Source organism: Varanus komodoensis, unplaced genomic scaffold, assembly GCF_004798865.1.
Source record: "Varanus komodoensis strain SLA01 unplaced genomic scaffold, ASM479886v1 scaffold45, whole genome shotgun sequence".
Classification (NCBI taxonomy): domain Eukaryota; kingdom Metazoa; phylum Chordata; class Lepidosauria; order Squamata; family Varanidae; genus Varanus; species Varanus komodoensis.
The window spans coordinates 1,510,124-1,523,552 of NW_025336011.1; the positions used below are offsets into that span (position 1 = coordinate 1,510,124).

The following is a 13,429-nucleotide window of genomic DNA, read 5'->3' on the forward strand; positions in this document are numbered from 1 at the left end:
GGGAGACTGTACCAGGCCAGCCGGCACAGGCGGCGGCGGCGGCGGCGGGGGAAGAGGACGCTTTGCAAACATTGCCTCCCCTTCCACACCGCGATCGTCACCTCTCCCCCCGCCTTATTTCTGGCAATGGGGAGGTGTGGCAGGGCCGCCGTAGGCCACAAAAGGTGATGCCACCACGTGGGACGCGTTGTGGCGCTGCCAGCCTGATGAAAGCACACTTTATGGTGTGAGCTTGGGGGAGGGGGAGCCGGAGCGCGATCCGCCGGGGAGCGAGGGGGGTAGGGGGCCGAAGAAGCAACAAAAACAAAGGGGGGGGAGTCGCTCCCCGCACCGGCGGCCCCACAGCAAGCACCTCCCCACAGCAGCCCGCTTGCAGAGTCTTCACCGCCTCAGGATGAAGGAGCGTTCCCGACCAAGCTGGGAGGTGATGTAAGTCCAGCCCCCCCTTGCATCGACCCCCCCCCCTTGCGTGCAAGAATCCGTCTGGCGAGCAGGATAAGGGCGGCCGGGGGGGTGGGGGAAGCATTTGTGGGGGTAGCAAAGGTGGTGCCTTGCCTAGGCAGGCGCTCCGGGCACTGCGCCCCGGGGGGGATGACGAGGCTGCTCCCCCCCCAGGAGGGGGGAGGTCCACCCACACGGCTCCCCCCGGGGCGCCCCAGGGCAGCCAGCTGGGCGCTCCATGGCCTCGGCCCAGCACCTCCCTGGTAAACGGGGGGGGGGCAAGGGGAGGGCGCTTCTTAAGCACACGCCCAGGCTCCCCGTCCCCGGTTATTTGTCTGCTCTCCCTCGCTCGCCATTTAATTGTGTGGCTGATGAGTCCCCATTTCTCCCTTCCCTATGTGTGCCCCTCTTAGCAGCTGCCCTCGCTCGGTTTCGTGCTCTCTCTTCCCAGTTGTATGTTGCCCCCGGAAGACTTGTGCCTCTGCCCATCACATTTTTATGCCGCCGCCCTCCAGGTTTGCTTGCCCCTCCCGCCGGTCCCCATATGCACTGACCGCCCCCCCTTCCACGCTGCCCCTTCAACTTCGCTCAAGCTGATCTTTAAGCGGCTTTCCCTCCGAGGAATCTACCCCACTCCTTTTTCCCTGTGTGCACCCGCTCTTCCCCCATTTCCCACTCAGGTGACTTGCATGCTGTCCCCTCGCCCAGCCCCACACTGCCCCTGCATCCCAACTAATTTCCCCTCCCTATGCCCCCCTCCCCCGCATAGTACCAATAATCTGCAGCCACTACTCACTGCTTTCCCATCCTGTTCCTGACTCTCGGCATCTGTTACTTTCCCCCTCCCTGACTTTCCATTCGTTTTGTACTTCTGGCTCCTGGGTCAATGCATCCCCTTCTCCTAATAATCTTTTCCCCATCTTGTACCAAACTGACATCTAAAAGAAATGCTCCCATATTCCCATTGTATTTCTTGGCCTTTCCATCCTTCTGCTCCCACTCCTACTCAGTGTACACGATGTACAGCATCTCACACCATCTTGGCTCGATGCCTCCAACAGTTATTTCTCCCCCCCCCCCCCCACCAATAGCTTTCCATCTTCTTGCACTTCTCTTCCCTGGATAGGGGGTCCTCTCCCCCTCCAGCCCTCTCTGGTGGTGTTTTTGTGTCCCTCCCCACACATTCTTCATGCTGGTTGCCATCCCATCGCATACACTGAACTGCCTGCTTGTTTAATTGGTCCATTCTAGATGGAAGCCAGGTAGGAAAGACATGCATTAAGGAAGGGTTGAATGAATGCTTGTGCCAAAATGCCCTTGCTCCATAGCTTTTCACAACACCATTGGATTCCAGGCACCACGCATCTCTCTGTGCCATGACGAGTTGCTTCTGTTCTTGCCCCCCTTCTTCGCTCTACCCTGTTCTGTGCCAAATCACCCCACCCCAGCAACTTCCTACCACTCTTCTGTTTGTTTTGATATTGCCCCAAAGCAGATCCTCATCCCACCCCCGCCTAATCGAATTGTACAAAGCTCATCCTGGGTTGACCCTTTAGAATATGATTTGTGAAGCGGTAATAGAGGAAGAGTGCCTCTGAGTACATGCAAAGTGAACTTTGCTCCCTGCTCACTTCTGCATGTCAGGGATGGTGGAAAGTGTGGCTTCTTCGCAGCTCCATGACTGGCCTAGTAGGTTTGTGATGCACAGGCTGCTGCTTCCATGTCCTTGTAGTTTCCTTATCTGGCTCTTGCAGATTATATCTCCTTGCAACCTGGCGGGGAGGATGAGGGCAGGAGAATGGGAGGCTGCTGCAGAGGCCTGTGTGTTCTGAGTCTCTATCCTTGGTCCACATTTCCTCTCATCCCCCCCCCCCATCCCCAGGGTTTTTCAGGTACCTGGTCACAGGTTTGAACCTAGGCTTTCTGCAGTTCTCTATCACCAGTGGCAACCTGATGCTGTAGCATCTGCAATCCTTTGCCAGGGCTGACTTCTCTAGGGCTAACCTTGCTAGGAGGCAGTATCAGCTCCAGGTTTTGGATGGCCCTGGAGAAAGACATGCCCATGGGCTCCCTTTGCTCAGTGGGTCTATGTCCTTGCTGCCATTGGCACGGGCTCCTCTTGCCCCTGCTCCTCTTTCGCACAACTGCTACCATTTGCTTGCTTGATGTTCAAGAGGGTCGGGGAACAAGCAGGCAGGGGCATCTGCTGCTGCTCCTCTCACCCCCACTGTTGTCTGGGCTTTTGGAAGAGCGAGACGATCAGGCAGGCTGCACTGGTGAAGAGGAGATGCTTGCCGCAGTGGGTCCTTGCTGGGGTGTGAGCCCTTGTCCAGTCACAGTGCCAACTCTGCTTGTAGGGGGCAAACTTTCAACATCATCAAAGGCAACAGAGTGAGGGGCAGACACACCTGACTGGGAGCCCAGCTTAGTGGGAATTTCTTCAGGACAATCCCCATTGAAATGAATAGGACTTGACAAGTGCATCTCTTGGAATATGCTTGAATGCTAGGATATGCAAGGTAACCAGTAAGAGTGCATCTGCACATGTGCAGAGTGCTTATAGTAGGCCCTATGATCAGATGGAATAAGCAGATATTCTCCATGCACCTGCAGTTAGAGAACAGCACTTTTAGATCTTTTTACTAAACTTTCTCCTTTTCATCCCACCCTTTTTTATGTGAACAGGTTCTTCCTAGTTCAGTGGTCATCAGATTGTGGTCCCAGGTCACTTGTGGTATCTGGAGTTCTTTCAGGTAGCCCCTGAGACCATGGTGTAAATCAGAGGGGAAAATGCTGAAGGGGGAACATGATTGATTGGTTTAGTGCAGAATACTTTCTGTCTGTGTCTCTCCACTTCAATGCTACAGATGGGGTGTGCAGCAAAAGGTTGTAGGGTATCCTCAATGTTCCTCTTCTAGGTAACCAGTCATCTATGTCTTCCTCCAGGATATTATAAGCTGGAAAGGGCTCCAATAGCCTTTACTTTCTCCCCACACTCCTCTTTCAGTTTTTCATGCTTTCTTTTCATCTAATGCTCCCAGTGACCATTCTGCACATTCTTTGCCTTCATTGGGCTTTTTATAGGGGGAAGTTGCTCCTCTTGGGTTTTTAAAACCTCTACTTCTGAAACATTTGTGGTCATCCCCTGGCTGTACTTTTAGTTCCCAGTAGCCCCAGTCTGGATCCATTCCTTTCAGCACAGGAGCACCCAGTTTACAAGTAAAAGGAATGCTAGAAAGAAGCAAAACAGAACAGTGGTCCTCAGTGTAGCAAAGTTTAAGAGCTTCGGAGTGCTGCAAAGAGGCAGCGGTGTTGGATACGCAGATCATCTCCTCTCTTCTGCCCCAGTGTGAGAGAAAATCTTAACCTTTAGACCGTGCCATCTGCATACCGTGTCTACACAATGGTATGCAGGAAAGGAATTCTTGGCAGCTAGTCCTACAGTTGTGGAACTGCATACATCATCCAGCTGCAAATGCATATTTGGTGCCATTTAGGCATGTGGGGGGGGGGGGGAACCCTGGCCAATGCAGATGTCTCCATTCATGTATATGTCTATACTGAGGGTTTGCAAATGGATATTTCCTGCATGCATATATTACCTATTTAATATTGACATAGAAAATGCACTCTCTGTTCGTCACACTTGCAAGTATCCCTGTGAATCTGTGGATTCTTACAGCATATCATGCAAACTAAATATTAACTTTCTTATCACCTGCTTATTAATTGCCAAAATTCAACATTTCTAGATTCTATAACTGTCAAGACAAACTTGAATGAGCAAAGCCTCATGAATTCTTAGGAATCTAAAAAGAGGGCATGTAGTAGGGAATATTTGTTATCTTTGACCAGTACAGTTCTCTGCCTCTTTCCCTGAAATGCAGAAAAAAACCTGGAAAAAATGTGTAAATTATATGCAAGTGTCCTATTTTGCATGCTTTCCTAAAGGTTTTAGGACTGAAGTTTGTTTGTTTTTGGGTGCTGAAATTGGCTGTGCCAAATTCCTGAGCACATTCCTGTTCAGAAAGGGATGTGGGGTTAGATAAATGACCCCATGGGATTCTTCCCAATTGAATGGTCCTAAGTAACATTGGTAAGCCACTCCTTACCAAACAGCATTCACTTTGGCTGTCTTTCTTTCTAAGGGGAATATTGCTTCTTTTTCCCTGCTGCCACTTCCTTAGCCATGATGAGGAAGTATTTTGCCTAATTGCTTTTGATTCCCTGGCCACCTTTCTTTTCCATTCTGTCACTGAAGCAGTGTCAGGCAGGAGAAATTTCTGGTTCCATGGGGGCGAAAAACAGAGCACAATCCGAACAGCATGAGAAGACTTCACAACCTCTTGGTAGCCACAGTTAGATTTACAGACCTGCAGGCCACAAAATCAGCCATCCTCCAGAAATGATGGGCTGTAGCTTCCATCGTGCTCAGCAGCTAGGAGTTACGTGACTTGCAGGCCAACCCATCTGGAGGGCCCCAGGCTGGAGAAGGCAGGAATAAACGAAGAAGCTGAGCTATGGCAGAGGAGACTGTGCCAGCATCTAACCTAGATTTGTCTGCTCCGGCTGGAAACAGCTCACCAGAAAGGCGCTTTCCCCTTACCCTGTTATCTGATCCAACTAACTGGAGATGATATGACTTGAATCTGGGATTTTCTGCATGCAAAGCATGTACCAGCTCCTCTTTTTTTAATTGAACTGGTGGTATTCTGCACATATCCCAGTTTGGGTTCAGTTTCTGCTGCCCAGGAGCCTAACATTTCATGGATTATCACTGTTTCACCAGTTGAAGACAAGTGGAATCTTGTGTATTTGAACCAAAACAGCATGGGTCAAATTCAGACTTAGTCATATTTCACTTGGAGCCATTGGAACCATGAATAATTCAAGTCCCATCCATTTCAGTGGATCTATTCCCAGGTCTGGAACAAACCTCATGTCTTGGTTCTAAACTGTTGGCAAGTTATGCACCAACCACAGCATAGCCATCCACATACAATTAAATCTGTGATGCACCTCAGAAGTTTAACTAGAGGAAGGGGCTGAACTCTAGTGTTAGCTACTTCCTGAAAAGGCACCTCCTGAAAGGTAAAATCCCACACGAATTTATTAGATGATGACACTGTGTTTAAATCCCACCTTTTTTCCTCTTATGAGGAACCCGAACGTGGGCCTCGACTCCATTTTTTCCTCATAACAATAACCCTGTGAGATAGGTCTGTCTGAGAGTGAGTGACTGGCCCAAAGTCACCCCATTAGCTTCATGGCTTAATGGGGAGTAGATCCTGTATCTCCTGGGTCCCCAATTCCAACCACCACGGTAGCTCTGTAATTTATCAGGAATGAGTGTCAGAAATTTATTTCTATATCTATTTATTAAAAGCTTTTTTATCCCGTCCCCTTCAGAACGTCTCAGGGCAGCTTAGCGCTGTCCATGGCTACTGGAAAATATGTAGTTGTCTTATTTGAGGCCAGTTCGCACGGCTCGCCCAACCAAGGCGTGCTGAAGTGCCTGAGAAGGAATGAATCTCTGCAAGACTTTGGAGCATGCCCTTACTGCTCCCCTGTTGTCCTGCTCAGACAGAGGGAGGTCTTCAGCAGTGGTTCACCTGTCCACTAGCCCATCTCCTTGAATTTCAGCAAGGTTTGTGATGCAGAATAGGACTGGTGATTTATAACAGGCTCTGATCAGTTTCTAAACAAGCCAATTGCAGACCATCATTGCTGAAGCTGGTTTGTTAAACAAACCAGAATGTGTTACACAGCACAATCCCTGGTCTGGAATGCATAAAAGCAGAGAGGCAGCTGAAGGGAAACAAAATGTTGCCTCCTGGCTGTGGAGGAGGGGGAAGGGAGAGTGGTTCCTTCCTGCTTGTGCAAATAAAATAATTGCTTTGAGTGACATGCAAACCAGCCCAGTGAGGTAGGCCTTTGGTTCAGTTAGATCAGGATCATCTGGTGTGCTGGGGTGGGGGGTGGGGCGGAGTTTGAGAGAGAAAAAGATAACAACTGTTACCCAAAGAAAAGTGTAAAGGTCAAGGTTAACGAGATATGCTAAATGCTGTAATATCACATATGGACATTAAAATGTATTATGATCAGGCAGTGGTAAAATATTCATAAAAATTACAAGTGTATAGCATCAACAAGTTGTGTGGAAACAACCTGTCAGGTTCTGCAGACATGTTGCAAACACTGTTAACAAATCTCTCTGAAGTACGGAAATATTAAATAATATTTCTGATAATCAAACACAGCCTTGTGGTTTAGATGCAGAGAGTTGCAGTCCAGCTGCTTCTGAGCTGCAGTGTGGCCTTTAGGCTTAGATTTGTCCGCATTTGTGTTCACAAGAGAAAGTGTTTTGCTTCTATAGCACCGCTCCACTTGCAGCCCTCCAGATCTTTTGGGTGTCAGTTCCCATCAGCCTCTGCCAATATGGTCATGCTGGCCGTTATCCCAAGCTGCTAGAGGGTATCAGGTTGGATGCAGCCCATCAACCTGATGGTTGACATAGAGAGTCAAAAGATCTATATGTGCTCCTGTATGCACTTTTTTCTCTTTAAATAAATAAATGGTGCATGGGGCAGCTCCGGAGGAATAGTGGTGTGGAAAGGACCCTTCAGCCCTTTGTACTGGCCCATTTGTAAGGTGGACCGTATGTGCACTTGCTGCAAATAATGGGGAAAAACTTCTTGCTGAGCTTACTTTATGAGTTATTTTATAATTGGTTTTATATTGATATGCTAATCAGGTGGACTATTTTGCAGTACAGGTTTATAGCCCCTAAAGAAAGCTCCTGCTATTCCAGATAGGTTGAGTTCCTTTTGAAATCTCCTCTTTCCTTCCCCAGTGCTCTTACTTATCTAAGAAAGAAGCTGCCTTGATTCCTGGTTTGACTAAGTCTCTTTGGGATTTGCTTATTCTGATGTGCAGCTGCTGTGCTGGGCTTCCAGCAAGGAAACTCCTCTATCATCTGCCCCCTGATTCTTTGCACTGGGGATGATGAAACTGCGACCTTGTACAAAGCTGGCACTCCATCACTGCCGATGGACAGATACATCTATTTCCAGCCCCTGTGGGTTGTGTTCTCTCAACACAATGCCATTCTTCTCGTTTCCATTTCTGCCACACCCACACACCAAATCTGTGCAAAAAAGTTGCCTTTAAATGCCTATGTATTTTCCCACAGATTTTTCTCTTATAATGCACGTTTATAAAAGTGCTTTATCTCAAAGACATATTTGAGAATGTGTTTTGGTAGAATAAGGGTGGGGAGGCGAGAACTGTTTTGTAACATTAGGAGAACAGAGAAATGTGGCAGTTGCATTCTGAGGTTGGTTCGTACTGCATTTGTGAAGGTTCAAGTCTGTGATATCATGGATGTATTTCTTTAGTACTATATTTATACCCTGCTTCCCCACTCCCTTTGCCTTACACAGTCCACTTCCTCTCCATTGCATCCTCAGCACAATTGTCCTATGAGTTAGGCTGGGCTGAAACTTAGTGATTGCTCTCAAGCCACTGAGTGGTTCCTTCCTTCCCATTTAGAGTTGAAGGAACCTCTTATTTTGCTTTTTTGCTTATCTCATTAAAAAAAAAGTTTTGCCTTGCAGGCATGGGTGGTGCTCTTCTTTATCTTAATGATGTGTTTCGCATGGGTGTGTGTGGGCTTTTATTTAACCTAATGCGTTTAAATACTAATTCCTTTAATAACCACAATGCTTCCCCCCATGGGGAAAAAGATCATGCCAGCAAAAACAAAACAATGGAATGTAGAAGGGAAATAGCACACTATCTCCAGCAAGAAATGTTGTTGGGTGTGGAGACAATACAAATGGACTTTCAAGGGTGCTTCTTTTGCTTATTGAAGCTGTACCTTTACTCCCTGTCTGGAATTTGCTTGGAGACCAGCTTGTAATCTCAGTAGGCCCATGAAGTATGCATGAGCTAAGGATGGGCAGTCGGAAAAAATGTGCACAGGTTAAGTTGTTATCATTAACTCTTCGCATTCTTCCCTCTTCCAGCCCTCTCTTTGGATTTTGCATGTGCTGATACGGGTTTCCTCAACCTGGTGCCACCCAGATGTGTTGGACTGCAACACCCAGAATTCCCAGCTGGCTGACTAGGTGATTGTAGGAGTTGCAGTCAAACACATCTGGAGGTGAGCAGGTTGCGAAAGGCTGAGCAACATGCCAGCTATTCCAGAGGGGTGCTGAGATCTCAGAGACATGCATTTGAGGCCCAGTTCTGTCAGGGAGCGGCTGGGGGCCTTGGGCAAGCCCCCTGGCCTCTGTTCTCCAGTGGTAAAAGAGCAAGTAATAATAAGAGATGTATCCCAGTAAAGCTTTGACTTTTCAAATGGATAAATGAAGTGGTCAAATTTAAAGAAATATTCAAGGAGAGTCTTTCTGGAGGCCAGCAGCTTGCAGTCAGTCTCTGCCATAACTGAAAATGAATAGCAGATGAATACCAAGATACTGCATCGTTTTGCTTCTCTTCTGTTTGTATAGAAAGACTTTGTTCTTTTGTGAGTTTCTTCTTAATCGTGATTGCAACTGTTGCTGTTGTCCTGGCAATAAACCTAGACATCTTTTCATCTTAAAAAAGAAAAATCGAGGAATGTTTAGCAGGGAAGGGATTTAGTATGAAATATTAAAGGAGGCAATTTATGATTTCACAAACAGAAGGTAGAAGAGCCACCTTGGCTTTTTTTCCCTTGCCAAATACACCCCAGGTGGGGTTGTAAGCCTGAATATTTGCTTTTAGCTTTAACCACACTAATATGAAGGGCGATGAGGGGACTGAGTCCACCCAGGCCACCTTTGGACCCTTCATATGCCACCCACTCCCTCCTGTAGCAGTGAGCAGCTGTCTGGATTTGTCCCTACTGCACTTAGGACTCAGGTGTCCCCTTTGATTCACCTGTGAGGAAAAGATGACCCCTATTTGCAATGCTTGTTAATACGTGAATGTATTGCGTAGGTACATATTTAAAAATCATAGTTATTTAAATGGAAATTATTACAGCAGTCCATAAAGTGCTGAAGAGTCTGACCAGGTGAGCTGTGTGACCTGCTGCCAGGCTCTCCTTGCGGATGGGTACCTTCAAGGCTCCTGCTGCCTTCTCACTCTTCTGATGTTTCTTTAACTTTAAGCCAGAGCAGTTTTGAAAGCCAGATGACTTCAAAACAGAGAACGATCTTGTAGAAGCCCTTCAAATAGAGGACTGTTCCATTCCAAAAAGAACACACAGCCAAACTAGCCGAGAGAAAAGGGTGGAGAAAAGGATTAGGAGAGAAACAGACTTGAGACTTCTCCTACTTTTACATAAGTACATTTAAGGATAAATGCCTTTTCCATGGGTTACCCTTAAACCCTACTGATTAAAACTTGCCTTCATCTTGACTCTGATCACCCATCATGGCAATAATTCCTGGAATGTTTAACCCAGCTATTGCAGCTCACAAGCCATTTCCACTTTTAATTAAAAACCCAGAAACACCCCATTCCTGGGTTGTTTTGTGAGTTATAAAGCCCAGAAACACTGAGTTGTTCATGGATCAAATAACTCAGAGTTAACAGCAAATGTTAGCTTGTCTGGATTGTTTAACTCATAAATAACCCAGAGTTTTCAGGTCTGCACATCATGAACCAAATCCAAAATTGTGTTGTCAATTAAAAGCAGAAGTGTCTTGCTCTCTCCGCTTGTCCCTGGTCATTCCTGGATGCTGTGACATGTGAACCAGGTCATTGGCTCTAAACAATGACTGACTAAGGTTTTAAACGCGCACACACAGAACTAATGGAAGCATCTGGTCAGCTGTCTGGCATTATAATCTCGCACAATAAGAATGAACGCTCTTGGTTTCAGGGCCCTAATCCACTCAAAGAACTGTTGGCTAACTATTGTGTGTGGGTATCGGCTTGGTTTTTCCCCATGCTTTGTTTCAGCAATCTGATTTAGGTTGGGGCCTGCTAGTTCTTGCTATTATTAAACCATTGAGAGGCAAATCACCCAGAGATCTACCAGTAGAAACTGGTCTATTCTTCCCTACCCCACCCCCCAGAAAAGCTGGTGCTGAAGTAGATAGACCATCAATCTGCCTCAGTATAAGGCAGCGAGCTTCCTGTGTTCCTATCTGTATCTATCAATTACTCCAGCTTTGTTCCCCCCCAGTCACAGAGAATGAGGGGGTGTTTTTGTGTACGTGCCATAAGATTCATTCATACATTGTTGTTTTCAAAAACACTGCAGCCTTCCCCCCCCCCTTTTTTTTGGAATGGTGCCTGCAGCTTCACTTCCGTGACAAATACACCCACATCAACCACCTTCAAAACACACACAGCTTTGCCATCCAAGTGGCTGCAACACAATTTGGACTCCCACCTTTTCCTGTATTTGGTGCTTTTCTTTAATACCAGATTTCATCCCCGTTCACCACTAAGGTTTTCATTTGCCATCCCCCCATCCCATTCCTTCATACTTCCATGCCATTTCTACATTCTGTGGCTACGATGGTTAAGTTCTGCAGTTGTCTGAGTTTGCCACCTGTGTGTCTGTCTGATTGATCCATCTTCTTCCTCCACTGTCTGAGAGCAGAAAGTTCTCACTCAGCATTTGAAGTCCCAGATTTCCCTTTCATTTTAGCAGGAAGATGCTTGAAACAGACGGTGATATGTGTGTGCAGATGGAAGTACACAGAGACAGTTCTGTCACGAGCGAGGCCAAACGGCTGGCGCTGGTGCCTAGTATAATGAGGCAGTTAGATCTAATCCACGGAGCCCGATCCACCAGAAAGTTATTCTATAGAAGCCCCACTGCAATGGAGACATGTGCAGCAAGCGATCACTGGGGATGGGGTGGCATCCTGGCAACTTTTTCATACACCGAAACTACGTGGAGGGAGTCGCAATCACACAGGCTAGTCTTTTCCACAAATGTCCAGATACTGACATGGGCATGAAGGGAATCTCCATGCAGGAGGGTTCTCTTTTCAGCCAGGTATCTCCCCTCTCATAGAAAGAGGTCAGAACAAAAGCTGTAAAGGTTGTTGGAGAAATAAAAACATTTATCAACAGAAGAAAGTTGTATACATGTTTGTGTGTGTGTGTTCTTTGATATGTAACCTTTGCAGTTTTCATTCTGTTTTTTAATAGTGAAGTTTGAATTTGTGTGGTAGGGATACTAGGCCTCTTTGACTCCAGGATTTCCCCTTGCTAGGAGTTGCCAGAGGCACGTCCGTTGATTTCTTCACACGGCTTCCAAATTCATAGCTGATGCATTCAGCAGGCCAAACTAGCTGGTGCTAACTTCGCCTGTGCTTTCAACACACATGGGTGGATCTTGTGAATGCCCCGCCTACTGTCTGGGGCACAGAAGTGGAGCAATAAAAGTATTAATTTGCCCTGCAACATGGTGGGTAGCCTTGAGCAGAAAGGGGATGCTAAGATGGAAGCCAGAAATACAGATGAGCTTGGCAGTAGTGCCATTAATTGAGAGAGGGGAGATAATGAGAGTAAAGACAAAAGTGTTGATATGATAATTCCCGGAGGGGTAGCCTTGTTAATCTATTACAGCAAAGATAACAAAGAGTCTTGTGGCACCTTAAAGCCTTAATAAATACATTGTTAATCTTTCAGGTGCTGTAAGAACCTTTGTTGTTTTGGATACAATGAAGCATTCTTCTTAGATTACCAAATATTAATTACCAAGCTTCTTTTCTTATTTCTATTTTTATCCCACATTCCAGGCAAAAATTGTCCCAGAGTGGCTTACAGCAATTAAAACTCCGTTTACAGTGTCACTGGCAGATGCTGTACATAGAAGAAAATAAGACAGAGGGCTTTCTCTCAGCCTTATGGACTAAAAAAGAAAGAAAAAATAAGGCATTTAAAGCAAGGGAGGCTGGAGGGGGAAAAGGCAGTGGTGGAGACCTTACGCTTCTGCTTTTGTTCCTTGTCAACTCCTACAGTTGGGATTTGCCATGCGTTGGTGTTTCCTGCTGAACGCCCACCTGTTCCGGATTGTGCCATGGACTCCATGTTTGAAGATGACATCAGCATCCTTACCCAAGATGCCCTGGTCCAGGATGATGAGTGGCTGGACAGCCCCAATACTGACCTCTCCAGTGAGATGTGCTCTGCCTCTCACTTTGCTCTCATCACAGCCTACGATGACATTAAGAACCGGCTGACAGGGCTTGAGCGGGAGAACAGTAGCCTGAAGCGGAAACTGAAAATGTATGAGATCAAGGTGAGGGGCAGGCTCGTGGATATGTCTGTGACCTCTGCTGAACCAAATTTACTAGGATCGAACTGTATTTATTTAACTAGCCCATTGCAAGGGCTGGTAAAACTGAAGAGTCAGCTAGTGTCAGAATAAAAGAATTTCATCCTCTGTCCCTATTGGGGAGATATGTAGCCTCTGAAATGCTCTCTCAGGAATCATAGGATTGCTTCTTTTATCTGTCTTGTTAGAGTTAGTTTGTTTATTTAAAAGTGCCCTTCATCAAATCAGATTCCAGGACAGTGGGCAACCACACAGATATTATTTAAGACTTAGCACAATATTCTTCAATACTAATGTTAACCATAATAAATAACAGAACACAGCACAAAATAACACATTTTGATAAATAAAACTGTCTTGGGGTGCAATCATAATGCATGTTTAGAAAGAAAAAACTCCTAAAACTCCTAGCATCCCCTAGCCACCCACTAGGCAGCCATGCTGCCCAGATGGTAGCTGTTGATAGGCTCCTGGTGGTTCACCCCTTCCTTTGGTTCTTTTTATTTAAATCTGTCCTGGACTGTACAGCCCTTCAAATAAAAGGCAGTCCACTCTAAACTAGGGTTTGTGGCCATCCTAGGCACCAGCACAAGCATCATCTTGTTTGTGCAAGGCAGATGCTTGGAGCAGAGCCTCAGCAGAATATCATAAAGCACAGGTAAGCTAGCCGTGAGGGAAATACTGTGCCAATTGATA

At 46.5% G+C, this 13,429-nt stretch overlaps 1 protein-coding gene across 2 annotated transcripts in view; it reads left to right on the top strand.

Annotated features, from left to right (window-relative positions):
• The first annotated feature begins 406 nt into the window (after nucleotides 1–406).
• The window catches only part of TBKBP1 (TBK1 binding protein 1), a 71,268-nt gene continuing 58,245 nt past the window's right edge, over nucleotides 407–13,429 (top strand). For both annotated transcript variants that reach the window (XM_044444654.1, XM_044444655.1), the window contains exons 1-2: nucleotides 407–429; nucleotides 12,417–12,697. In XM_044444654.1, the coding sequence (XP_044300589.1) occupies nucleotides 12,476–12,697 (222 nt within the window). In that variant the 5' untranslated portion in view covers nucleotides 407–429; nucleotides 12,417–12,475. The remainder of the gene's footprint in view (nucleotides 430–12,416; nucleotides 12,698–13,429) is intronic.